The sequence below is a fragment of the Podarcis muralis genome, chromosome 1 (genome assembly GCF_964188315.1).
Source record: "Podarcis muralis chromosome 1, rPodMur119.hap1.1, whole genome shotgun sequence".
Taxonomy (NCBI): Eukaryota; Metazoa; Chordata; class Lepidosauria; order Squamata; family Lacertidae; genus Podarcis; species Podarcis muralis.
In genome coordinates this window covers 132,798,493-132,823,574 of record NC_135655.1, presented here as the reverse complement: position 1 = coordinate 132,823,574, position 25,082 = coordinate 132,798,493, and the positions used below count along the sequence as shown (strand labels likewise).

Genomic DNA, 25,082 nt, shown 5'->3' with positions numbered 1-25,082 from the left:
GGAATATTGAAGGGGAAATTGCAGGCCAGTAGATAAATGCATGCTAAGCTTCCTTTCCAAGCCAGGGCCACACCTCAGCAGAAAGTGAGGGTGGTGTCCAGCTTCTGTACTTTATGGATGAACAAAGGCAAGGTTACAAAACATGAAGCCTATTATTTTAAGGGAAATAATCCAAGTATTCAAATGTCCTTAGTTACTATATCAGCCATATTCTTTCATAGGCCAAGGGGGTTGTCATTTCTTTCTTTGGTCTCTTTGGTCTCCAAGGACTCTCTTCTTGTTTTGCCAGTTAACACTGCAGGTTCTTAAAGGATCTTTCATAGACAATATGAGGGAAAAGAGGTCTTTATTTGAACAAAGTAGGAAAACCTCAAACAGCAACAAACCCCACTCCCCTCAAATAGTAAACCTTCTTAAACAGCAATAAAAACCTTACACTAAGAAATAAACAATCCCCCCACCAGACCTTCACCCACATACAGCACCCGATCCAGCCATAGGGAGCCCCCGTATTTGGTCCATCATCGCTCTGCACCATTTGGACCTGCCCCAACCAGGCGGGGCTGGATGTCTCCATGGCTGTTACCTGTGGCAATTAGGGCTCCTCATCTGGGCAATCCAGCCCTAGCTGGACCACCTTCAAGGGCAGGAGTGCTCCTACGGGGACTCACACAAAGGGTTGGTAGCGCAAGCATTGGAGCAGGGTGACGTAGTTGGAGAGGATGACAGACCAAATGCTGCTGAGGCTCCCTATGGCTGGATCTGGTGCTGTATGGGGGCGAAGGTCTGTTGGGGGAATTGTTTCTTTGGAATTGTTCCTCTGGAGTTATTTCTCAGTACATTCATACCTTGGAAGTCGAAGGGAATCCAGTCCAGAAGTCTGTTCGACTTCCAAAATGTTCGAAAACCAACCAAAGTGTGGCTTCAGATTGGTTGCAGGAAGCTCCTGCAGCCAATCGGAAGCTGCAGAAGCCCTGTCAGATGTTCAGCTTCCAAAAATGGTTCGCACACCATAACACTCGGGAGCGGTGTTTGGGAGCTAAAACGTTCGAGAACTGAGCTGTTTGAAAACCAAGGTACAACTGTATAAGAGAATTTAAGAAGGTGGTGTCACTCTGTATGTCAAAGGGCATTAAACCCACAAGCTAGAAATCCCAAAAGGAGCAGAAACACAGTGGTGTGATACATAGCACCAAGAGTAATTTAGTACTGTGGACTAATACTATCATCCCTCCAACCAAATTGCCCAGGTAAGAGGAAGTGTTGTACTAGGTAGATGCCTGTTCCAGCCATGCCAAAGAGGTAAAATGCCTTAAAAATGACACTGCCCTAGAACAATTTGTCATGAAACCAACTAGTGGGGCAGAGTCCATAGATTTAAGATTAAACTCTTGTCAATGACCTGGTGTGAGATGCAAGTATTGTTAAACTAAATGGGAACACTGAGCATGTAGCTATTAAAACCCAATGAGGAAAATTGTCAAGTAATAACAAGTGTCACATATGACTACAACCATGTTTATGTATGTTGCGTTTAAAGATGTGTTTGTCAGCACATATGTGTGTCATCTGTACTTTACATGTTTGCTGCACAAATACTCATGAAAACACATTTGCCACAAAGACGTGAAGAGTTTCCAATTCTTTATTTATCCTAGTTACAAATCTGGCCCTGCTTCCCAGTTGTACGCAGCTTGTTAAATGTATATTCCAAAAGAAGTTTTCTATAAAAAGGAAGTGTATCTATTAACATAACATTCATTCCCACTTTGCTGTAGATAAGTTTTTGTGGCACAACTATTAGAGATAACACATGCTGAACGTTTTGTACACTCTAAGGCACTATGTAAGTGCTAAGATTGTAACATTCAGATCCCCACTGATTTTAGTAACGCATTTCACAGTAATATTAAACAATGATTTCATTTAAATATAAATATGTGAAGGAGAACAATGCTCAGCTCTTTGAATAATTTTTATTTGCTACTCTAAAGAATACTATGTCTGCCCAGTACTAAAAGAAACAAGCATTTATTAGTTCGTATACAAATCTACATGATATTTTAAATTAAGTACCAGAAAATCATGAAGACAGTACTTTCATAGTGATTAAATTACAACGTTCAAAGAGTTTTTGCTTTAGAAAGCACAGGCTGTCAAAATGCACTGTTCATAAATAGTGAGCAGTATGCTCTAGTTCATTCACTGTACTGCAGAATATAAATATATTTGATATACTGCATATACAGAATACCTCATCACATTCATCTGTATTACCATAGTATTCTGTGCTACATGAATTGTTTCTCTTAAAGTTGCCCAGCAGATACAGTGGTGCCTCGCAAGACGAAATTAATTCGTTCCGCAAGTTTTTTCTTCTTGTGAGTTTTTCGTCTTGCGAAGCATGGTTTCCCATAGGAATGCATTGAAAATCAATCAATGCGTTCCTATGGAAACCGCCTTCAGACCAGGTCCGGGGACAGTCTGTCCCCCGACCTCTTCTGAAGGCTGGGGGGGGGGCAAGGGCTTTTCTTCCCACCGCCAGCCTTCAGAAGGCTGTTCTGAAGGCTGGCGGTAGGAAGAAAAGCCTTTCTCCCCACCTCCCGCCCCGCAAGCTCCGGGGACAGGAGGGCTTTGCTGCCGACCGCCAGCATTTTAAAAGCCCCTGGGACAGCGGAGACATCTCCGCTGTCCCGGGGCGGCAGCAAAGCCCTCCTGTCCCCGGAGCTTGCGCAGCGCGCTTCCCTGCTATCCCGGACCACTTTTGAAATGCTGGCGGTGGGGAGCAAAGCCTTTCGGCCCCCGCCGGCCTTCCTGGACCTCTTCTGAAGGCCGGAGAGGGGCGAAAGGCTTTGCTCCCCACCGCCAGCATTTAAAAGAGGTCCCCGGAGATTTCCCTATGGGCTTTCTTCTTGCGAAGCAAGCCCACAGGGAAATTCGTCTTGCGGAACGACTCAAAAACGGAAAACTCTTTCGTCTTGCGAGTTTTTCATTTTGCGAGGCGTTCGTCTTGCGAGGCACCACTGTACTTCTGGGCAATGAAGGGCTAATGCAGCAGTTTGACTTCACCCCTGGAGGTGCACTCCATTGTCTCCTGAAACAAGTGCCAACAATATGGTACTAAGCCTAACTGTTAAGTTTTTCAATGAGATCAACACAAGCTATGGACTTTTTATTTTTTTGTTTGGAACACACATTTTCAGCCTCAAGGTTGTATTTCCCCATATGAAGAGCATCTGTTCCTGTAGCTGTAACTGAAGGAGAGACTGCAACTAAGTATTTAACTTTTTTTTTATTACAGCAAACACTTTGAATATTAACAGGAAGGTGATACAAGCTTGCCTATCAAGCAAGTAAAATCTTCACATACATAACAGAAGAAATAATAATAGAACAGTATTTTAGAAAGCTGAACACAACAAGGGTTTGGGGAACATGAACCATTACATGTCTGATCAAATTGGTAACTGAAACTTAACATCCACTTGAGCTTGCTTTGCTAAGGTGACTATTTCAGAGAGTTTCACAACCTAAAAGACAAAACAAAAATCACCTTGAGATCTTTTGTTTCCATAAGATACTAAAATCAATTCAACAAGTACAGGTGAAATGACAACAATAAAAAGTAATTTGGGTGACTAACAGTATGAATAACTGCAAAATGTTACAGCTAAGTCACATGGAAGAAATAGCTTACAGAGTGTAACAAAACCTCATAAAGGAAGTCATATCAGTCTAATCTAATGCACTGAAAGATGAAGTCATCTGACTGCTTAATACAGTGGTACCTCTGGTTACGTACTTAATTCGTTCCGGAGGTCCATTCTTAACCTGAAACTGTTCTTAACCTGAAGCACCACTTTAGCTAATGGGGCCTCCTGCTGCTGCCGCACCACTGGAGCACGATTTCTGTTCTCATCCTGAAGCAAAGTTCTTAACCCGAGGTAATATTTATGGGTTAGCGGAGTCTGTAACCTGAAGCCTATGTAACCCGAGGTACCACTGTACAAGGATAAAGAACCTTAGGCCCAGGGGCCAAATGTGGTCCCTTTGGAACTGCTCTGCCAGGCCTGAACCTGGGAAAGTAATGCCAGCCACATCGTCGCCAGAAGCATGCGTGTGGATTCTGGGCAGCTTGGGAGCTGCTGTAAGTGCGTGCTTTTGTCAATAAAAAATTAAACTATTGTCCGTTTGTCCTCCTTGGCTGGGTGTGCACAGGACATGGGAGCATAAAGAGCAAATGAAGGTGATCTGAGAGCGAGGGGAAGGTGGTCTGAAAGGAAGCAGAGGTTCAGTCTGAGTGCATGGCCCCCAACACAAGACAGCTTCTTCCTCAAGGTGGGAAAGCTAAAAAGCAGAATGTGTTCCCACAGTGCAAGAGACACTGGCTGTGCTGGACTGCTTGAGAGGCAGCGTGACTATCTGCACTGGCCCGGGGATATGGCCTGAACGAGTCCAGCATCTGCGCCATCAAGGTGTGCAAAGAAGGAGATCCATGGGGCTGTGGCATCAAGTGCTCCATTACCTGCCAAGGTGACCAACCAGGGGTGTGTCAAGGCTTTACCACTAGCAGGTAGGATGGAAGGCTGTAATTCTCTCATCCACTTCACTCTCTAAGCTGTCTATTCACTCTACCTGTGATCTCCAACTTTCCCTCAGAACCACCTAACAAACTCCTCCTCAGACACTGTTCAGGGCAAAAAGGGTTGTGCCTCAAGCACTTGCTTCACAGAGTATCATTAAGTTACTACGCATTCATCAGTTTACATAATTATATGCGCATTCTTTCAAAACATGTACAGCTATATGCATGGTCTCTTATCCTGAATAAGGTAGGAGTCTAGTTATAAGTATATTGATTATGAACAGATGTAGACAGAAGCTGCCCTCCATGGGTTGGAAAGTCAAACACCACTAATCTCAGGGTTGTGGGTTTGAGCCTCATGTTGGGCAAAAAAGATTCCTGCATTGCAGGGGTTGGACTACATGACCTTCGTGGTCTCTTTCAATTATATGATTCTATGACCTGCCGCGGGGAATTTTCTATGCCAGTGGGGGCTCCCTGCACAATTTAGACCCCTGGTTTACTCAGTGGTTCAGCTTGCACAGGGAGCCTCCGCAAGCACAGAAGGCTCCCTGCTGCAGATGTTTGCCCTCCAACATGGTGAGCAGCAGGCATAGAGCAGGGATGTGGTGAAGCCAGACGGCCCGATTTAAAATTGTGTGATCATATGGAAAGCCTTAACAGGACTAGATTCTTACAGCCACCTGACTGTGCCTTCGTACATTTTGCGGTATACTACAGTATGTGAAGAATCCTATAACACTGAAAGCTTAAGAGTGCCATTTCATCATGTTTAGGTAAGTTAACAATGCCTATCAAATATACGTTACAGCAAGAATTTATACAAATAAATTTTAGCTCACCATTTTAGCAGCTTCATCCAAGTCATCGCAGGCAAGTATTTTCAGACCGCTGGCTGTTATTAAAGCTTTAGCATCATCAACTCGTGTACCTACATAGTTAAGATTTTATATTTCAGGATTCACAGGTTATTTCTGTCAATGTTATCCAAACACTTGACTCTGAAGACAGGACATAGTAATTGGCACAACAGACAGTGTGGCCTTGACTGAAGTAGCTACCATACTTCTCTTTCCTCACAACCAATCTTTTTCAAAATCATATGGCAATATATTTTAAGGCTAGAGTGGGAGTCCAGTTGACCAAGAGGCAAAAGCTTTGTCAGTTTTGGGTGCCCTTACTGCGGCATGGTAGGCAATTGTATGTGCACCAACCTCTGCTCCGCTAACTTCAGAGTGAGATTTGTGCCACTTATGTTCCAGTTTTTGTCCAGCTTCTTCATAGCACATAGCTCTCTAGAATGCCAAGGAGTTAATCAGGCACTGCAGTGCTGGAAAGGATGCTCAGGAGGGATCAGGCACTGCCTGTCTCAACTCTCCATTACAAAGGAGCTTTGGAAGGATCCATTGGAAAATTCTCCAGAGTACTCAGGAATCCATCAATTTCTGCCACACCCCTGCCAGTCCCCTTCACCCCCTGCTACCAATTCAAACCTTACTAAACATTGGTGACATCTGGAAACCAGTCACTAAGATAATTTGGATTCAGCAACTCTCCTGACCAGGAGAGTTTTAAACTAGATCTTCAAGGGGGAGGGAGACAACATTACAAATGACAGAAGAACACCTGGTATTTTGAATAATAGCTGCATTTATGCACAAAAAATAAGGTGGCATTTCAGAAACCTGCTAAAGGGCAAGAAGCTACAAGAAAGAAGCAGCTGGAGGGAACGACACATGGTTTCAGTTGTATCTATACAAATGCACAGAGTATGGGAAACAAGCAAGACAAACTGGAGCTTTTAATACAGGAAGGTAAATATAACCTGGTTGGTAATAATAAACTCTCCTTCCTTGGACGTTTTTAAGCATCTGTCATGGATGCTTCAGTTGAGATTCCTGCATTTCAGGGGGTTGGATTAGTGTCTTTTCCAACTCCACAATTCTATGATTCCATTAATGAACCCCAGTGCTTAAGTCTATATTTTTAGCATCACTGACAGATATATCTTCATATATAGGAGGAAAATATAAGCTTGTGGTATGTCAATGAATGTCTAACTTCAACAGTAAAAGGGACTCTGTACAATCATAAAAGCTACAGATTTAAGAGAAGCTGTAGAAGATTATTCATTGTGTTACAGGCTCTGCTTTTCTATATTCTGTACTGCAAAGCATGCAGAAGCAGCATTCGAAATTAACCCATCACCAGTGGCTTTTTGTGACTCAGGGGTGCCACCTAGCAACCAAGTTGAGATTTGCAGTCACATGGTTTGCGACTGGCTGAGCGGCAGAGCAGAGACTGAGATTCCTGCATTGCAGGAGGTTGGACTAGATGACCTTTGGGATCCCTTCCAACTCTACAATCCTATGATTCTTTTATTGTAAAATGCTCACCTTGTAACCGTACAACAATAGGTATTTTAATCTCCAAATCTTTTACTGCCATAATTATTCCCTGTGAGATCACATCACATCGCATAATGCCTCCAAAAATATTCACCAGAATAGCTTGCACCTGCGTAAAAAAGTACATAGAACTGTAAACATAATGGAGCACAGATTCATTCCGTCTTCTGATAAAAAAATAATGCCTGTTTTGCAAAAGGAAGATCGTTGAATCGTTTGCTAATTTGTAGACATTATGCAATTATGTGGCTGCAAAAGAGCATATAATTGGTAATATGTGTTTCTTAATACCTTTGAATTTATAGTTTTAGGCAACTATGCTTGGCAGACATCACCACATGTCCAAACATACAAGAGACTAAGTTGTTTGAAACTAATGCAGTTCATAACACTGGGTTTTGGAAATATATCTTGCCTTAGAAAAATACACAGAGGCAGCAGTTTTTAGGAGGGAGCCATCATGAGAGACCCAGCCCAACGGGACAGTCAGGGTTTTTACCTACTTTGACCCGCCTTAAACCAAGGCAGCTATGCAGAGATTCAGACTGGTGGGAAAGGGAGGAGCCATTGACAAAGGGAACCAGCAGGGAAGCATTGGAGTCAGAGATTGGGGGTGATGGGGACTCTGATGTGGGCCCAGACTCTGATAGGGAAAGAGCAGGGGCTGCATCTCCTGCTCTGCAAGAGAGCTCTGTTCTGGGCCCTCCCCCTTTCACAGCTCAAGAACGGGGGTGGGTGGGGGTGGAAACCTAGCTCCTTTGAAGTGTGTGTGTGTGTGTGTGTGTGTGTGCACGCGCGCGCTGACTCTCTGGGTGTTAAGCAATAAAAGTTAATTGCCATCAAGTCTCGTGCCCACTTCTGATTTACGGCATCAGGCAACAGTTGGCAGAGCTAATCTGGCATTCTACTTCTTCCCTAAATCCTTGTATGGAGGTCATTTCCATTTCCATGTGACCATCTGCTTCCTTCCATTGATTATTTCTTGATCCAGTCCTCCCAACTTTTCATCAATTTGATCTGGGGCCTCTATGTATTCTCCCTTTCCATTTTCTACCTCATATTCCTCTGGCTCCTTTTTTTTTTGCATCATCATCTGGCTCATTTTCTTTATCTTCATCAAATATTGATCTAATCGTTTTTAATTGTCCAGCTATCAACTGCTGAACAATACCAACAGTCACTGGTTGATCCAAAAGTACTTTTACCATGTTGGAAACTTTTAATGTTTTGGTTATTATTAGCCACTCAATTCAACTCAACATAACTTCATTAAAAACCAAAGTATTGATGTTCTGCAGCTGCAACTGTTATCTCAAAACAAATTCTTTTTCTCATGGCTAGTGATAATTACTCCACTTTCAATTTCTCGGATTCTTTAGGTGGCAGGAAGCAAAATAAATAAATAAATAAATAAAATAACGGAATTTCTATAATCTCTCTTGTCCACCATAAATCAAGTTTTCGCTTTGGTTTAGATAGTTTAACAATTCATTTACTTTCTGTTTTTCCAGCAACAGAAAGTTGTTTTTTAAAAAAATATTTATGAATTTATAAGAGTACAAAATACAGCACTGAAGAATAAAAAGGAAGGGAAAAAGGGAGGAGAATAGATACATTACATCAATCCATAATTCTATTCCATCAACTTCCCATCCATGGCTCCCTAAATTTCCAATTTCTGCTGTATGTTCTATTTTTTCTAACCATTTAAACATTCAAATTCTTCTCATTATAAACTTTAACTGCTGAATGATTAAAGTTCTAACATTTTTACAATGGTTTTTAAGGTAGTCTACAAATGGCTTCAATTCCTCTTTTAAAATTTTCTCTTCTTGCTGTCTAATTTTGCTGGTTAAGCTTGCTAATTCTGCATATTCCACTAATTTCATCTGCCACTCCTCCTTTGTGGGTATTATCTCCTCAACAAAGTGGTATTCATAGATTTTCAGATGGTAGATCTTTGCTAGTAGATGGAAGGGGAGGGAGGGCTCTCATTACAGTTTCTTGTCCCAAAGATGTTTTAAAGGGTTTTAAAAAGAGAGGGTGCAATTCAATTGCCTGTTTTCAGGCAACTGCGTGGCATTTGGACATGATGGCATTCTCCTGTTTGTCAGCCTACTGCCACTGACAGCCATAAATTTGTCTAATCCTCTTTTTAAAGCCACTGAAATTTCTGCCCACCACTATCTCTTGTGGGAGCAAATTTCATAGTTTAACTATGCACTGTGCAAAGCACTTTCTTTTATCTGTCCTGAATCTTCCAGCATTCAGTTTCACTGAATGTCCCTCAGTCAAGTATTATGAAAGAGGGAGTAAAACTTTTCTCTATCAACTTTCTCCAGACTATGGCAAATTCCAAGCACCTCTATCATGCCTCCTCTTACTGCTTTTTCCTCTAGCTCATTCCCTAAGGGGCAGGAGCTCGTTGCACCAAGCACACATCCATCACTTCTGTCCATCACTTCTGTCCAACAGGCAGCAGCTGCACATGTGACAATCATTGGCACACACCCTTGCTGCCTTTTTAGCTGCGTATCTATTTGGTAGTTCGAGTTAATTTACCCTCTAGCTAAGGGAGATGTTCCTATATCCTTCTACCACCTGCTACTACAGCCAGTGAGATCAGGCAGTGTGGCTCAAATCCCTAAGAGTAGGAATTTGAATGAGATATGAATTTAGATGGGAATGGGGAACAGACAAGAGGGGAGGCGTGAGTTAGATGGTGATTTAATCCCTGTAAAAGATAGCTTCCTTCCCGTGGAAGATACACACACACACACACACACACACACACACACACACACGGTTTCAGCTAAGTCTTATTTCCACCTAAAGTCCAAATTAATGAAACCAGAAAAAAATACTAAAGGTTTTTAAAGCTCAAGTTACAGTGCAGTTTTAACTTACACTATAGCTTTCATCAAGGGAACTAGCACAGGACTGTGCTTAGAGGTCAGGCTGTTCCTTGAAAGAAGATGCCTGCTCATAGGAGAAACAGTAAGCTGCATTTCTGACTAGCAGCAATACTTGATTAATTAAACATCAGGTTAATCAGAGAACTCTAAATAGCAACTGTGCTCTTACCTTTTTATCTGATGTAATCAGTTTAAAGGCCTCTGTTACTTGTTGCACTGTGGCACCACCGCCAACATCAAGAAAATTTGCTGGGGTGCCTCCATGAAGTTTAATTATATCCATAGTGGCCATTGCAAGACCAGCTCCGTTCACTGAAAGAGGAGCAGAAAAAGAAAACATTAACTATTGCAGGCACTGCTGCATCTTTAGTTCCTATATTCAGCATTCACCATGCCCAACATACCAAGACATCCGATGCTTCCATCTAATCCTATATAATTGAGGTCTGCTTTGGCTGCATCTCTGTCTCGCTGGTCTTCCTGGGTCCAGTCCTGCAGGTCGAATATTTTCTGCTGACGATAAGCCGAATTGCTATCAAAATTTATCTTTGCGTCCATACACATCACTTGGAAAAACAAACAAGATGTGTTTAGGCCCCTTAATGCTAAGAACAGTAACTTCCCAAGTTATCTATGTGGGCTAGTCTAAAAACAGTGCAGATTAAGGTAGCAGAGTCCTGAGCCAGTTTAACATGAAGAAGATATTGTATTTCCAAATGTCCCATAACATGCAAATTCCCTGAAAGCAGAAAACAAGCCTTGCATGCTCTCTGATGTGTAATAATAAGTTTCCTGCCTGCTGTGCTGGTTTTGTACATGCAGGGAACTTTTTACAGTAGTCAAATTCAGGAGTGACATTCCCCCATCTGGAACCTGAAGTGATGCACTACACTCTTTCACCTCATCCTGCTACATGTATAGACCATCAAAGTTACGATATTTCTTCCCAAAGCCAAGAAAATACATATGAGAAACTCAAGAGAAAATGGTGTGCATAGAAGAGGCTCCTACACAAAGGGTACAAATGGGAAAGGCAAACTGATTTAACTCGGAAGAGCCAACCCCCCCCCCAAAAAAAAAGAGAGAGAAAGGAATCAGATTGAGCACATTTAAGGGATACACTGACCAAATTTCTGACTCTTGTCACAGTACATGTAACAGACAGTCCTAAAAATGTCTTCTCACTGCAGTTTGTAGAGCCATTTAAGGCATAATATTGCATTTGGACAATGCCAAAGCACATCTTAAACAGGTAAATCTAGTTTGAGGTTTTTAAATCCTCTTAATAAAACATGAGCAAAAACTCAGATATCCTATTTTGTAATTAAGTTAATAAATTCCACAATTAAGTTTTCAAAGTGAAACAATTCCAAAAGAAAGAAACTTTACCAATCCCTGTAGAATCTTCAACCATGGGGTTAATTTCTACCATAGTAGCATCAAATTTAATGAAGAGGTTGTAAATCTTAATCATATTATCAGCTGCTTCGTTTACCAAATTAGCAGGAAACCCCATTTTCTTGGCGAGCTGGAATTGGAAAACAAAAACACAGAAGGAACCTTTATCAATCAAAAACAAGAAAACTCAGAAAGAATGAGCACATTTCAAGCTACCTTACATATAAGCCCGAGATGGGAAACCATCCCCCTCCCCAAGTGAGCCACTCTGCTACACACCTACACACAACCATCCTCTGTTCTAACTCTTACTAACTCTTTTGGGGAGGTGGAAGATTCAGATCTAGACTATGGCATCAAGGAATTGGGGGGGGGGGGCTTTAACTTTCCCCCCAGTTACAAAGATCCAGACACAAGCATCCCTCAGACTCTAAGTCTGCTATTGGTATTGGAATAAATGTTCCTATTGAACCAAACAGGAAGACAGACTGCAGGGATTGTGGTGATCTGAACCACAGTAGGGAGCAAAGAGTTATAAAGAACCCTCCTGCCCCCCCACCAAGATTGGGTTTCCATGCCTACAATTAGCTGTATTTCCCTGCTAGCCACAAGGAAAAAAAGCTCCTCCCTGAAGTCAACACGGTGGACGGAGCAAAGCCAAGACCGAGAGGTTCTGTGGGCAAGATGGAATCATCCATGGGTGGAATTAGGCCCACTACTAGTGAAGGTTAATCTGTTGTTGTTGTATTATATACCGTATTTTTCACCCTATAGGATGCACCGGCCCATAGGACACACCTAGTTTTTTGGGGGGGAAATAAAGGGGGGAATTAATCCCCCCCCCAGTCACGGATATCTGCCCGAAGCGCGGGGCGCTCTGCTTCGGCGCGCCCCGCACTCCGGGCAAGCAGGCTGCTATCCGCAGCCTAGGGAGCCCTGCGGGAACTCCCGCAGGCTCCCCAGGCTTCCTGATAGCTTCTCCACGCTTCAGCAAAAGCCTGCATTCGCCCCATAGGACGCACACAGATTTCCCCTTCATTTTTGGAGGGGAAAAAGTGCATCCTATAGGGCGAAAAATACAGTATCTATTTATGCCCAACCTTTTTCCCTGACAGGGACTCAAGCTGGCTTACAGATAAAAATAAGAACCACTAAAACATAGGAAACACAACCATTTAAAAAAGTAAAACATAAAATAAACATTGATAGAATTAACACTAACACTGAGTCTCTGTCAGGAGAAAAGGCAGGGAATATAATTAACATAATACAATTACTGTACTGTACTGTACTATATAGGGACGCGGGTGGCGCTGTGGGTTAAACCTCAGTGCCTAGGACTTGCCGATCGCATGGTCGGCGGTTCGAATCCCCGCGGCAGGGTGCGCTCCCGTTGCTCGGTCCCAGCGCCTGCCAACCTAGCAGTTCAAAAGCACCCCCGGGTGCAAGTAGATAAATAGGGACCGCTTACTAGCGGGAAGGTAAACGGCGTTTCCGTGTGCGGCTCTGGCTCGCCAGGTGCAGCTTGTCACGCTGGCCACGTGACCCGGAAGTGTCTGCGGACAGCGCTGGCTCCCGGCCTATAGAGTGAGATGAGCACACAACCCTAGAGTCTGGCAAGACTGGCCCATACGGGCAGGGGTACCTTTACCTTTTTTACTGTACTATATGGGTGCTGTTGTGTTGCTTTTTCAAGGGAAGTAATAGTCCTGCTCTATTTGGCCTTGCTTAGACTCCACCTGGAGTCCTGTCTCCAGTTCTGGATGCCACAATTTAAGGATATTGACAAGTTGGACCATGTGCAGAAGAGGGCAACCAAGATGATCAAGGGCCTGGAAATCAAGCCTTATAAGGAATGGTTCAGGGAGTTGGGGATGTTTATCCTGGGAAAGAGGAGACTGAGAGGGGATATGACAGCCATCCTCATTTATCTAAAGGGCTGTCAGATAGAAGATCTTGCTTCCTCCCGCTCCAGAGTTGGACCTGAACAAATGGATTTCTGTTACAAAAGGAGATTCCAACTAAACATCAGGAAGAACTTTTTGACAGTAAAAGATGTTTGAGAGTGGAATGGACTCCCTTGGAAACTGGTGGATTCTCTTTCACAGGAAGCTTTTAAGCAGAGGTTGGATGGCCAACTGTCATGGATGCTGTAGTTGTGCTTGCTCCAGCAGCATATATGCTAAAATTGGAACAATACAGAGAAGATTTAGCATATCATCAATGCTTCAGTTGAGATTCCTGCATTGCAAGGAGTTGGACTAGATTGTTTTTTATTATTTTATTAGTTTTATTAGTTGCTTTTTCCACAGGCAACCAAAGCAACTTAAATTAAAACCAGATAAGAAGAACAAAATCACATTAAAAAATCTCACCCCCTCTAAAAGGTCCTAGATCATAAAAACCAGGGGCTGGTTGAAGAGGAATGTTTTTGCCTGGTGAAAACTCTATGGAGCAAATGTTTGGGGGCACAGGAGGCTGCTGAAGCAAGTGGGGGCGGGGGGAGTAGAGGAGGAAGGAGCAAAAATATCCTCCTCACCTATATCTACTCGCAGCAGCATTCACGCCACGGGGTATTTCTCTGCACAACTCTAAATCCAAACCATTAAAGAATCTGAAGATCCAGTGTTATATCTTTTAGTTAAACAGACCATATGTGTACAGGTTATAGAGTAGCTGTCGCGGAACAAACAATGCATATTTCAGTACCCTGATGGCCTGCTCCTTTTGAATGCCTTCTACAATGTCAACTGGTTCCTTAGCTATGGCATCAGGATTCTCTGCAGCGACATCTTCAATATTGACACCACCCTGAGAACTGCCAATGAGTACAGGACCCTAAAAAGAGAAACACTTTTCATCAAGGTCTTTTTACAATCCCCAAAATATTAAAGTAATTTGGTAACACACTTGTGGGTTGAATATGAAAACTATACAATTAGATACTACATAGAAACTGAGTGTTCAATTATACGCCTAGAAAAACCTAGAAACACAGAATAACTCATTTACGATAGCCTGGTTGCCAACCAGCTATTTGAGTGCCGGTTGACTGAAAATTAAAGGTTATCAATTAGTCAATAAAAAAAACTATAGGTGTGGCAGCTGGAAATTTACAGACCCCTAATTCAGTCCTGGAGACTCGAGTCTTTCTTGCTATCATATCTTAACTACTTTCTAAAAACCAGCTGTCTGAAAATATTCCAATGGATGTGGTTGGGAAAGGTGGTTATATCATTTGCACAAGAAATTCTTATTTATGTGCTTGTGAACTTTCAGAGAAAGGCAGAGTAGAACTCAAATCTAATATTTCCCCCCCGAAACGACTGGCCAGCGAAACAAGCTACTAAAAAAAGTGGGCACCACTACCCCCAGTAGGAATCAGTATATTTTTAGAAGAAATTAGTCGTGATCAGCACTTTGGGAAACTCCTAAAGCGTTTTATGTTTTTATCAATTCATTCTTGGAAGACAACCAAAGACATTGGAGGTTTAGTACCAACATGCAGTGTGTAAGTTAATAATTTGAAACAGATTCTATAGTTTTCATTTTATGCGAAAATGATTTTAATCCAAGCCAAAGAAGAACCCTCTCCTCCTCTCCACTACCACAGCCAGTTAGCCCCCCAAATTTGCTACCACTCATAATCCAGCCTGGCTCCATTTCTGCCAGGGTAGGCTATAAAATGAAAAATTGTGTTCAAGTCTAAGTATTTTAAAATCTTATTCATGTCCCTAAAGCTGTGCTCTTATTTACACTCTTGTTAAGCACAAAACAAAAGATGGTTTAAAATGCACCCAGTATTTTCTAGGAAAGGCCCCTTTCAGCTGCTGTCCTCAAGAGGACTCCAAAAAGCTGCTGTAGAACTTGTCACAGACACATGCATGGTATTTCTCTTGAAAGGACTCATATACAGGTAAGAAACTTATACAGGTAAGAAGCTATTTGGGGATTTACTAAAGGCTACTGCAGAAAAGGAAAACCTCTAAAAAACTCAGATGCTCAGATATCTAATCAAAACCTTACATTAATAAACACTTCTGTCACCGAGCACCTTACAATTCATATGTCCTATGAGGCACCTAATTGCTTCATACTATAGTAAATAACACTGGCAATGTTTGATGGCAGAATGTTGTTTCTTTAATACAAACTAGAAAAACAAAAGATTTTGCCCAGATTGAGAACTAGGGTACTACAGTTAAACCTCGGTTGTCGAACGTAAACCGTACCGGAAGCCCCTTCGGCTTCCTAAATGTTTGACAACTGAGGCACGACTTCAGATTGGTTACAAGAGCTTCCTGCACTCAATTGGAAGCAGCGTCAGACATTCAGCTTCTGAAAAACATTCGAAAACCAGAGTATTTACTTCTGGGTTTTTGGCATTCGGGAGCCTAAACGTTCCAAAACAGAGCTGTTCAGGAACAGAGGTTTGACTGTATAATCCATGTTTTGCTCTACTAACTATCCTTCTGAAGACAGCTTAAAAGTCTTTATCACTACCAAAAACACTAAACTCTAAAATAAAATAATAATAATAATAATAATAATAATAATAATAATAGTAATAATTATTTATTATTTATACCCTGCCCACTCTGGGCGGCTTCCAACAAAATATTAAAATACTGTAATGCATCAAACATTAAAAGCTTCCCTAAATAGGGCTGCCTTCAGATGTCTTCTAAAAGTCTGGTAGTTGTTGTTCTCTTTGACATCTGGTGGGAGGGCGTTCCACAGGGCGGGCGCCACCACCGAGAAGGCCCTCTGCCTGGTTCCCTGTAACTTGGCTTCTCGCAGGGAGGGAACCACCAGAAGGCCCTCGGCGCTGGACCTCAGTGTCCAGGCAGAATGATGGGGGAGGAGACGCTCCTTCAGGTCTACTGGACCAGGGCCGTTTAGGGCTTTAAAGGTCAGCACCAACACTTTGAATTGTGTTTGGAAATGTACTGGCGTAAAAAGCATTTCTCCTCAAAATAGACTACTCACCTGAAATGATCGTTCCATGGTTATTGCAAAATAGTACTCTCTCCTGGGATATCTGCGCTCACAGATAAACACTTGATTGCATATTCTGCCCTTTTCTCCTGTCTGCTTTGTATACAGTTTTTTCCCAATCATTCTGGAGGAAATCTCTCTTGCTTCTTCTGGACTAATAAATAAATAAATATTATTTATTAATATTATTTATTTGTGTAGCCAAAGCCATCACAAAACAAAACACATTAAACAGAATAAGATACATTAAACAGAATAAAATATATTACACAATTAAAATAATTATTAAAGTATTATTCTGTCAGTTAAGAGTTTGCTTCCCTAAAGAATTTATTATCCCCACAAACATTTCTTCTTAAAATTGCTGCTCTAAAGGCAAACAGGCCTCTTTTTCAGAGTTGTAGGGTGACCTGTCCCATATTAAAATAAAAATAGTATTCACAAAATACTAGATCACCATAAGATCCATGTTATCTAATCTACTATACCAAAAAGAGATCAAAGTCCCAAAATGAAGTTGCTGAAGTTTAAGTAATATTTCAAGCATTCTAAAAATACAAATACTGAAATAATTCTAGTAAATAGTTATGCATAGTAAATGCCCCTGGGCTATTAATGTTTTTGCTTTCTGTGTTAATTAATTAGAAGCTCAACTTACGAAAATACTATTTTCACTCCTCCTTTAAGGCCACCTTCAAAGGTTCCTTTCCCTCTACCACCAGCTAAAACTTGTGCCTTTACAACAAGGTCCTTTGTACCTGGAATAGAAGGAGGGTAGACAAGAATTGTTTCAAATTAAATAATGTACAAATACTATTTGAGGGTTTTTTTTAACCTAGGCAGATCCAGGTTTTAGAAAAGAGAATGAAAAGCTTCTTTGCAGTAACCAAGACAGGGGCCTTAGATAGCATGTTGGGCCTAAACAAAACTATTGTACTGAAGTACAAGAATAATCTCACCCTGGCTCATGGTGTCAGAAGTAGAGGATATTACAGTGTTTGAAGGATGTGGCATCCCCAAGTAGGCCTCTGGAAGCCCTGACCTGAGGGAACCGGAACAAGGGATAGCCCCAAAGCAAGGAGGACAAAATGCTTTTTTTTTTTTTTTAATTCAGGGAGCCTTGCAATGCAGCAGAGGAACAGGCTATAAATTAGCATGACTAGTAGTACAGTGGTACCTCGCAAGACGAACGCCTCGCAAGACGGAAAACCCGCTAGACGAAAGGGTTTTCCGTTTTGGAGGCGCTTCGCAAAATGAATTTCCCTATGGGCTTGCTTCGCAAGATGAAAGCCCATAGGGAAATCTCCGGGGACCTCTTTTAAATGCTAGCGGTGGGGAGCAAAGCCTTCCCCCCCCCCTCCGGCCTTCAGAAGAGGTCCAGGAAGGCTGGCGGGGGCCGAAAGGCTTTGCTCCCCACCGCCAGCATTTTAAAAGCAGTCCGGGATAGCAGGGAAGCGCTTCCCGCTATCCCGGATGGCTTTTGAAGGCAGGAGAGGTCCGCGAAGCCTGGGCGCGCTGATCTCAGCGCGCGCAGGCTTCGGCATGCCGGCAACTCTCCGCAAGCAGCGGCAGCGCTGCCGCTGCTTGCGGAGAGGTCCGCGAAGCCTTGGCCGGACAGCTTTTGAAGGCAGGCGGGGGGGAGCAAAGACTTTCGCCCCCGCCAGCCTTCAGAAGAGGTCCTGGACCTCTTCTGAAGGAGGGCGGGGGGCAAATGTCTTTGTCCCCCCTACCTGCCTTCCCAGGGGCTTTTAAATTGCCCCGGACAGCGGAGAAGTCCTCCGCTGTCCCGGGGCGATTTTAAAATGCCGCCTGCCAGCATTTTAAGATCGCCCCGGACAGCGGAGAAGCCCTCCGCTGTCCCGGGGTTTTTTTAAATGCTGGGGGTGGGAAGAAAAGCCCTTGTCCCCCCCCCCAGCCTTCAGAAGAGGTCGGGGGACAGACTGTCCCCAGACCTGGTCTGAAGTCGGTTTCCCTAGGAACGCATTAATTGATTTTCAATGCATTCCTATGGGAAACCGTGCATCGCAAGACGAAAAACTCGCAAGAAGAAAAAACTTGCGGAACGAATTAATTTCGTCTTGCGAGGCACCACTGTATATACAATTGGGTTTTGGAAAGTGTCAGTAACATAACTAGTGTCAAAAAGTACATCTAAGTACTTCACAGTTGACAAATCTCTGAATGGTATTCTCTCTCCTAAAGTGATTTTGTAGGATCTCAGAAATTGAGAAAGAAGCAAGAATTTGAAAAATGTAAGCAGTTTTACCACTACCTATTAAGTCTCTAAAACTTTGTGCATGGAGGAAAAACAACAAAAAGAAAACATTTACTACATCTATAGACTTCAGTTCTATACCTATTTCTTTTGCAATGTTGTAAGCTTCCTCTGGTGTCTTTGCAACCAATCCATATGGAACAGAAATGCCAGCTTCTTTTAATAGTTCCATACTTAAGTATTCATGCAGCGACAAGCTCCTTCGTTGCTGCACTTGGAACACATAGCTAGGAAACAAACCTTGTCTTCCACTGAATACCTAGGAAAATAGGAACACGACTTTCAGTTTAACAAGGCTTCATTTATTTACAGTTTACATACTTTACTATATAAACAACCAAAACGTGATCTTTTTACAGTGACACAGCCAAGGGATAAACAGCAGCTTCACCCTCTGGTTGAGATGAAGGGGATGGGGGTATGTAAATAATAATGACATATATCAAACAGGGAGAAAAATGGCAAAGCAATACAGTGGTACCTCGGGTTACAGACGCTTCAGGTTACAGACGCTTCAGGTTACAGACTCTGCTAACCCAGAAACAGTACCTCAGGTTAATAACTTTGCTTCAGGATGAGAACAGAAATTGCACGGTGGTGGTACAATGGCAGCTAAAGTGGTGCTTCAAGTTAAGAACAGTTTCAGGTTAAGAATGGACCTCCAGAACAAATTAAGTTCTGAACCCGAGGTACCACAGTACTGCTTATTATGTTGAGGAGACATTAACAATCTTAAAGCAATTGCAAATCATATTTTAGAATATACAAAACAGAAATAAGCTTAACATGAGTCAACAGTATAATGCAGCAGCAAAAAAAAATCTAATACTATTCTAGGCTGCATTCAATAGAAGTCTAGTGACAAGATCAAGGGAAGTAATAGTACTGCTCTATTCCGCCTTGGTCAGACCACCAATTCAGGACACTACAATTTAAGAAGCATATTGACAAGATGGAATGTGTGCAGAGGAGGGCAACCAAGATGATCAAGGGTCTGAAAACCGAGCCTTATAAGGAATGGTTGAAGGAGCTGGGTATGCTTAGCCTGGAAGAGAGGAGACTGAGAGAAGATATGATAGCTGTCTTCAAATATCCCAAGGGCTGTCACATGGAGCAAGCTTGTTTTCTCCTGCTCTGGAGGGTCTAACCTGAACCAATGGCTTCAAGTTACAAGAAAAGATTCCAACTAAACAGCAGGAAAAACTTTCTGTCGGTAAGAGCTGTTTGACAGTGGAACATACTCCCATGGGAGGTTGTGGACTCTTTCATTGGAGGTTTTTAAGTACAGTGGTGCCCCGCAAGACGAATGCCTCGCAAGACGAAAAACCCGCTAGACGAAAGGATTTTCCGTTTTTGAGTTGCTTCGCAAGACAATTTTCCCTATGCGCTTGCTTCGCAAGACGAAAACGTCTTGCGAGTCTTGCGATTTTTTTCCGCTCCCCCCCCCTTTTTCTAAGCCGCTAAGCCGCTAATAGCCTTTTAGCCGCTTAGCCGCTAAACCGCTAAGCCGCTAATAGGGTTGCTTCGCAAGACAAAAAAACCGCTAGACGAAGAGACTCGCGGAACGGATTATTTTCGTCTTGCGAGGCACCACTGTAGAAGGTGCATGGCCATCAGTCATGGATGCCTTAGCTAGATTCCTGCCTTGTAGGGGGCTGGACTAGATGACACTTGGGGTCCCATCCAATTCTATGATTCTATGAATACGTTTTAGAATGCCATTCTTTTCTGTCACTGTGTGCCTGGGGGCAGATTATCTGCTTTAGAGTCTAAATCAGTCACAATCAGTCAGATAGAAAGTCAGATATATAAGCTAGGTGCCAAATGGCTCCTTCAAGCAAAATGTAGTGTCTAGTTGCCATTTGGGGGCAAGACAACTCCATTAAACATATGGCTAGTTCAGATGACAATCTTGAGTTAGGATAAGAACTTTGAAAACTTAAGAAAGAAAATTCACTTGATGCAGGGACAGTCCACATATATATCGGCCTATTCCAGCCTCTGTTTCATAACGCAAGTATATTCTTCAGAACTGTGAGCAGGGCAGTGGGGTAAGTGAAGGCAAGCTACATCAATCAACTACTGTATAACACTGTTCACTGCTCCTGCTCAAGCATTTTGGTTCCTGAAATTCATTTTGATTGTGCAGATAAAATATAACTGATAGAATTCTACAGGATGTGGTATTAGTGTATGAAAACTGTCAAGATCCAATGATCCCCAGGCATGCACCTCCAGATGGCGGAGATGTCAGGCACCATCCTGGTGCCCAGGCAGCTTCTCTTGGTCACAAGTGGCTGATCTAGAACTTTAAGAACTTTTATGTTTTTTGGTGTTTAGTTATCATGACCAATAATTAATATAAAAAAGGGAAATTTGTGGAAGGGAATCTGGGTCGACCTTAGAAAAGGATGTAATGTTTATAATAGTTGTGTATAAGTTAAATTTGGCTAACCAAGAAGAACCAAGTTAAAAAATGATAATAATATTGTAAGGATGAGAGAGAAGAACTTGCTGAGCTAATTATTGGAATTGGGATGCATGAAGGGGAGGTGAGGGGAAGTCAGGGAAAGTGGTTAAGAAAGTAAGGATTTGAAATTATACATGTTTGTTTTTGTCTTTGTGTGTTTGTGTTGTCTATATAAAATGTGAAAACCCAATAAAAATTTATTTAAAAAAACACACAAGTGGCTGATCTTCAGGTGCAAAATATGCCTGGCACCTGGCTAATTTTGAACACTGTCCTGCCCCTTTATAAAGATCTGAGGAATGAGATCATTACCCCACTCTTACTTACCATCCCAGGCTGCCCATCTGCGACTACATTGTTCTTTCTTTTATCAGATCTAAATGATCAGACAACAGCAAAGGTTGCTAGGTTTATTGAGGGTGCAATAAGATTAAGGGCCACTATCTGAATGATAATCTTGGTCATTTGATTGCCCTTTTTACCCATTGTTGTCTTTTTAATTGTATATATTACTTGTTTTATGTTGCTATGGCCATTGGCTATTGCGAATAAAGTTTTCAACTAAAGCCTAATAGCATTGTTGAGTTCATGGTTGAGCCAGCACTGCTAAAGTGGACTAAGAATTGGCACAAAGAGTATCAGTGTGAAAAGAGCCATGAGCTCTAAACAGGAACAGACATAATAAGCCCCATTCCTATTAATGAAATGGCATATATTCAGTGGGAAAACAATTCACCTGAAGAGCTTCCACTCCATATAACTGGGGATAGCTAACATGGTGCCATCCAGAGCCTGTTGGACTCCAACTCCCATCAGCTCTGGGCACCACAGTCCAGCCAGCATGGCCCACAGACAGGACTGTTGGGAACTGGAGTCCAGCAACATCTATATAGCACCATGCTGGTTACCCATGCACTGACTGGTATCAGAATCCAACAGAAAGAAATCAAACAGGCAAAGAAAACATTTTGGTTGCCACTTTCATTTACAGCTTTTAGCAGCAGCTATGTAATCTGTATTTATGATATGCTTACTACATAGGTCCCATTGTATTGGGTCTGTTTATATTGCCAAAAATTCATTAAGGGGAAAAAGAACCACCAAAAGCCACAAAGGTACAGTAGTTAATAAAAAGATACAGCCACATAGAAAACAGTAACTCTGATATCAAGAACATAAATTATACTTCAATGTTTGTGACCAAGGCTAACACATTTTACTTCAATCTGTAATACCAATTTCCCAGAATTGTACTCAGGGACTGACTGCTTGAGATCTGCATAACACTTACTCAGCAGCCTGCACAACAGGTATAGTCATGGAGAAAAAAAAGTACAACCTCCTTTACATATCAGGACATAATAACAATCATCTGTTCTTTAACAGAACTATAAAATAGGTAAATACAACCCTCAGATGAACAACACACAACATATTACACCGTGTCTATATTTATTAAACCTAAATAAAGCCAAAATGGAGAAAGAAAAATGCCTCCACAAAGTTGCTACAAACAGGAGGAACAGCATCTCAAGCTCATGACACACAGGGACTTACATTCCAGCAGTGGGAGAGCTGAGAGTCAGAGTTCATGCCATCGCTCTGCTGTGACAGCCCAGCCCCACCAGGTCCCCTCTCAGCTGTCACCCAGGGGCAGCTATGGCACCCAGCTGCCTTAGTGGAAGAGACAGGAAGAAGCAGGGCTCGTGTCACCCACTTTGCTAGAGGCCCAGCTCCCTCGGGCACCTCCTGCCCCTTGGACTGGGCCAGCTGGTCATGATGGGAACAGCTCTTTAGAAACTGGTGCTCTTCCCTCGCTGATCCTTTTCTCTTGTGTCTTTTTGCTTTTTTTAGATTGTTAAGTTCTACAGATAGGAACTGTCTTGTTCTTTGACTGTATGTAAACCATGCTAGGAGCCTTTTTGGCTGAGGAGCAGGGAGCAAACGCTCTGAATAAATAAATATCACACAGGCAGGATGGTGGGAGGCTGAGATGTGTTGAGAAAATGCTTCCAACAGAAATAGTAGCAGCATCTGTTTTATGTGAGACCCTCAGAAATACAAACTCTAAAGGTGAAGAATGATCACTAAGAAAGCAAAGGAAATCCAAAGTACGCGATGCCCTGTTAACTGCTTTCTTCTTCTGCAAATATGTCAGCCTTGGCTGGCAGCCTCTCTGAGTTTGGCGGGGGGGTGACACGAAGACGGAGCCCCCTTTCCCTGTCCCCGGCCCCGAGGGGAGGCGAGGCGCGGATCCTGCGCGGGGCCGGGCGCCTCTCCCGGCGAGGCCCGTCCCGATCCTCGCCATTTCCGAGGGTTCTCCCCCCGGGGGCCGTGGAGGGACCCGCACCCGGCGCCCCCTGCCCCGCACCCGGCGCGCTCCCGCTGGCTCCGCCCCGGAGGCCTGTCGCTGAGGCGCCCGGTGACCTTCCCTCGCTGCCCCCGCCTCTGCCTGCCCGTCCCCTCGCGGCGTCCTCCCTCCGCGGGCGCGGCGAGCAAAGGGAGGCCCGGCCCCGCTCACCTTGGCAGCGGCGCTCCGCTCCGCGCAGCCCCAGCCCAGCAGCTGCTTCGCCGCCGCCGCCGCCGCCCGGGCGCCCATCATGGAGGCGGCCATGATCCACCTCCTCCCTCAGGACTGGCCTCGGCGGCAGTGCGCGTGCGCGGCGGCGGGGGGCGCAGACGCGCTGGCTCCGGCGGGCCGCTGCTCTCCCCGGGCTGGGCCGTGGCCAGGCGCCGCCTGTCGAGTCCTAGTCAGCCCGCGGAACTCCCTGCCACGGGGCGGCTTTCCAAGAGGAGGCGGCGAATGCAGGGCGGGGGCGGGGCTGTCGCTGGGCCACTAGGCTCCGCCCTCCGCCGAGGCTCCCGATCCCGGTCTGCTCGCTAGTTCCCCGCAGGCGTCTGGTGGGAGGCTCCGGCCCCGGCCTCATCCGGCAGGGCTCCTGCTCCGTCCTTGCGCAGCGTCCACACAGCAACACCGGCGCCAGCCGCACTATTCTGACATCTCCAGCTGCTTTTTTCCCCATCGCCGCAGGACTGCCTCAAAGCTGAGACCGCTTCCAGAGGGTCGCTATTTTCAGGAGGGATTCACTCGCATGCTGGCAAATCGAGGCTGCATAATTAAAGCTGTTTGAAACTCTTACAAAACAAAAAACCCATTTCCCCAAAAGATTATGAGACCTTTTGCAATAAGGAAAGTGACAGGGAAATGCACTGGAAAGTGTGGGATCACACTTGTTGGCTGTAACTTTGCCTGACTTTGCACAAACAAATCAGGATGATCTCTCCACAAACAGCAGGCAGGGCATCTAGAAGCATCCTGACATCTGGTTTTGTTAATTATTTTTATTTATTAAATTTGTATACTACCCTTCAGCCGAAGATCACAGGGTGGTTCACAACATAAAAATACAAAATGAGAACCCAAAATACATAAAAAACCCGAACCCCCTTCAAACACATTTTGAAGGCCATAGATTTATTACTATTTATTAAATTTTATTTAATGTGTGCTCTTCCTTTGGTCTGAATCATGGCAAAATGGCTATGCAAAATGTGTTGTCTTGCTAGTAGATTATTACTCTGTATAAAGGGATATATATCAGAAGAGATTATTTGCAGTCCAGGTACATTATGAGACATCTTAGTGTACCTGTAATTGTGCAGCAAACTGTATTTTTATGATTGTTAACCGCCTCCCCTACTTTTATATGTAAGTTGGAAAAACGGGTTATAAATAAATATACTGTACATGAAATGCTACTACTATCCCGGTTGGTTAGAGGGTGGTGCTATGGTTGCAGGTTTGATCCCCGTTTGCCTCCAACATGGAACCTGCCCTCCCCAACATAAACCCTGGCTACTGCCCATTCATTTTTGTTACTCCATTTCTATACACGTAATATAAAAATATACGCATGCTGCACGTAGAGAAAACTAATGCAACTTAAAACAGTTACCAATTTTACAAAACAACAACAGCTGCATATAAAAATGTTGCAGTAATACTAAGCTCAGGGCGACGCAGAAAAACAGC

General features: G+C 43.4%; 1 protein-coding gene across 3 annotated transcripts; it reads right to left on the bottom strand.

Annotated features, from left to right (window-relative positions):
- Positions 1-1,627: 1,627 nt before the first annotated feature.
- On the bottom strand, positions 1,628-23,823 carry SUCLA2 (succinate-CoA ligase ADP-forming subunit beta). Of its 3 annotated transcripts, none has more exons than XM_028704011.2 (11): positions 23,571-23,823; positions 18,661-18,838; positions 16,963-17,062; positions 16,296-16,458; positions 14,016-14,144; positions 11,298-11,436; positions 10,313-10,474; positions 10,078-10,220; positions 6,982-7,102; positions 5,428-5,516; positions 1,628-3,530 (listed from the first exon to the last, which is right to left on the bottom strand). In XM_028704011.2, exons 1-11 carry the CDS (start codon positions 23,661-23,663, stop codon positions 3,456-3,458), a joined length of 1,392 nt encoding a protein of 463 aa, XP_028559844.2. In that variant the 5' UTR covers positions 23,664-23,823; the 3' UTR covers positions 1,628-3,455. The 3 variants fall into 3 exon arrangements, with proteins under 3 accessions (XP_028559844.2, XP_028559833.2, XP_077775155.1); XM_028704000.2 differs by lacking the exon at positions 23,571-23,823 and adding an exon at positions 22,607-22,657; XM_077919029.1 differs by lacking the exon at positions 23,571-23,823 and adding an exon at positions 21,377-21,394.
- Positions 23,824-25,082: the final 1,259 nt, after the last annotated feature.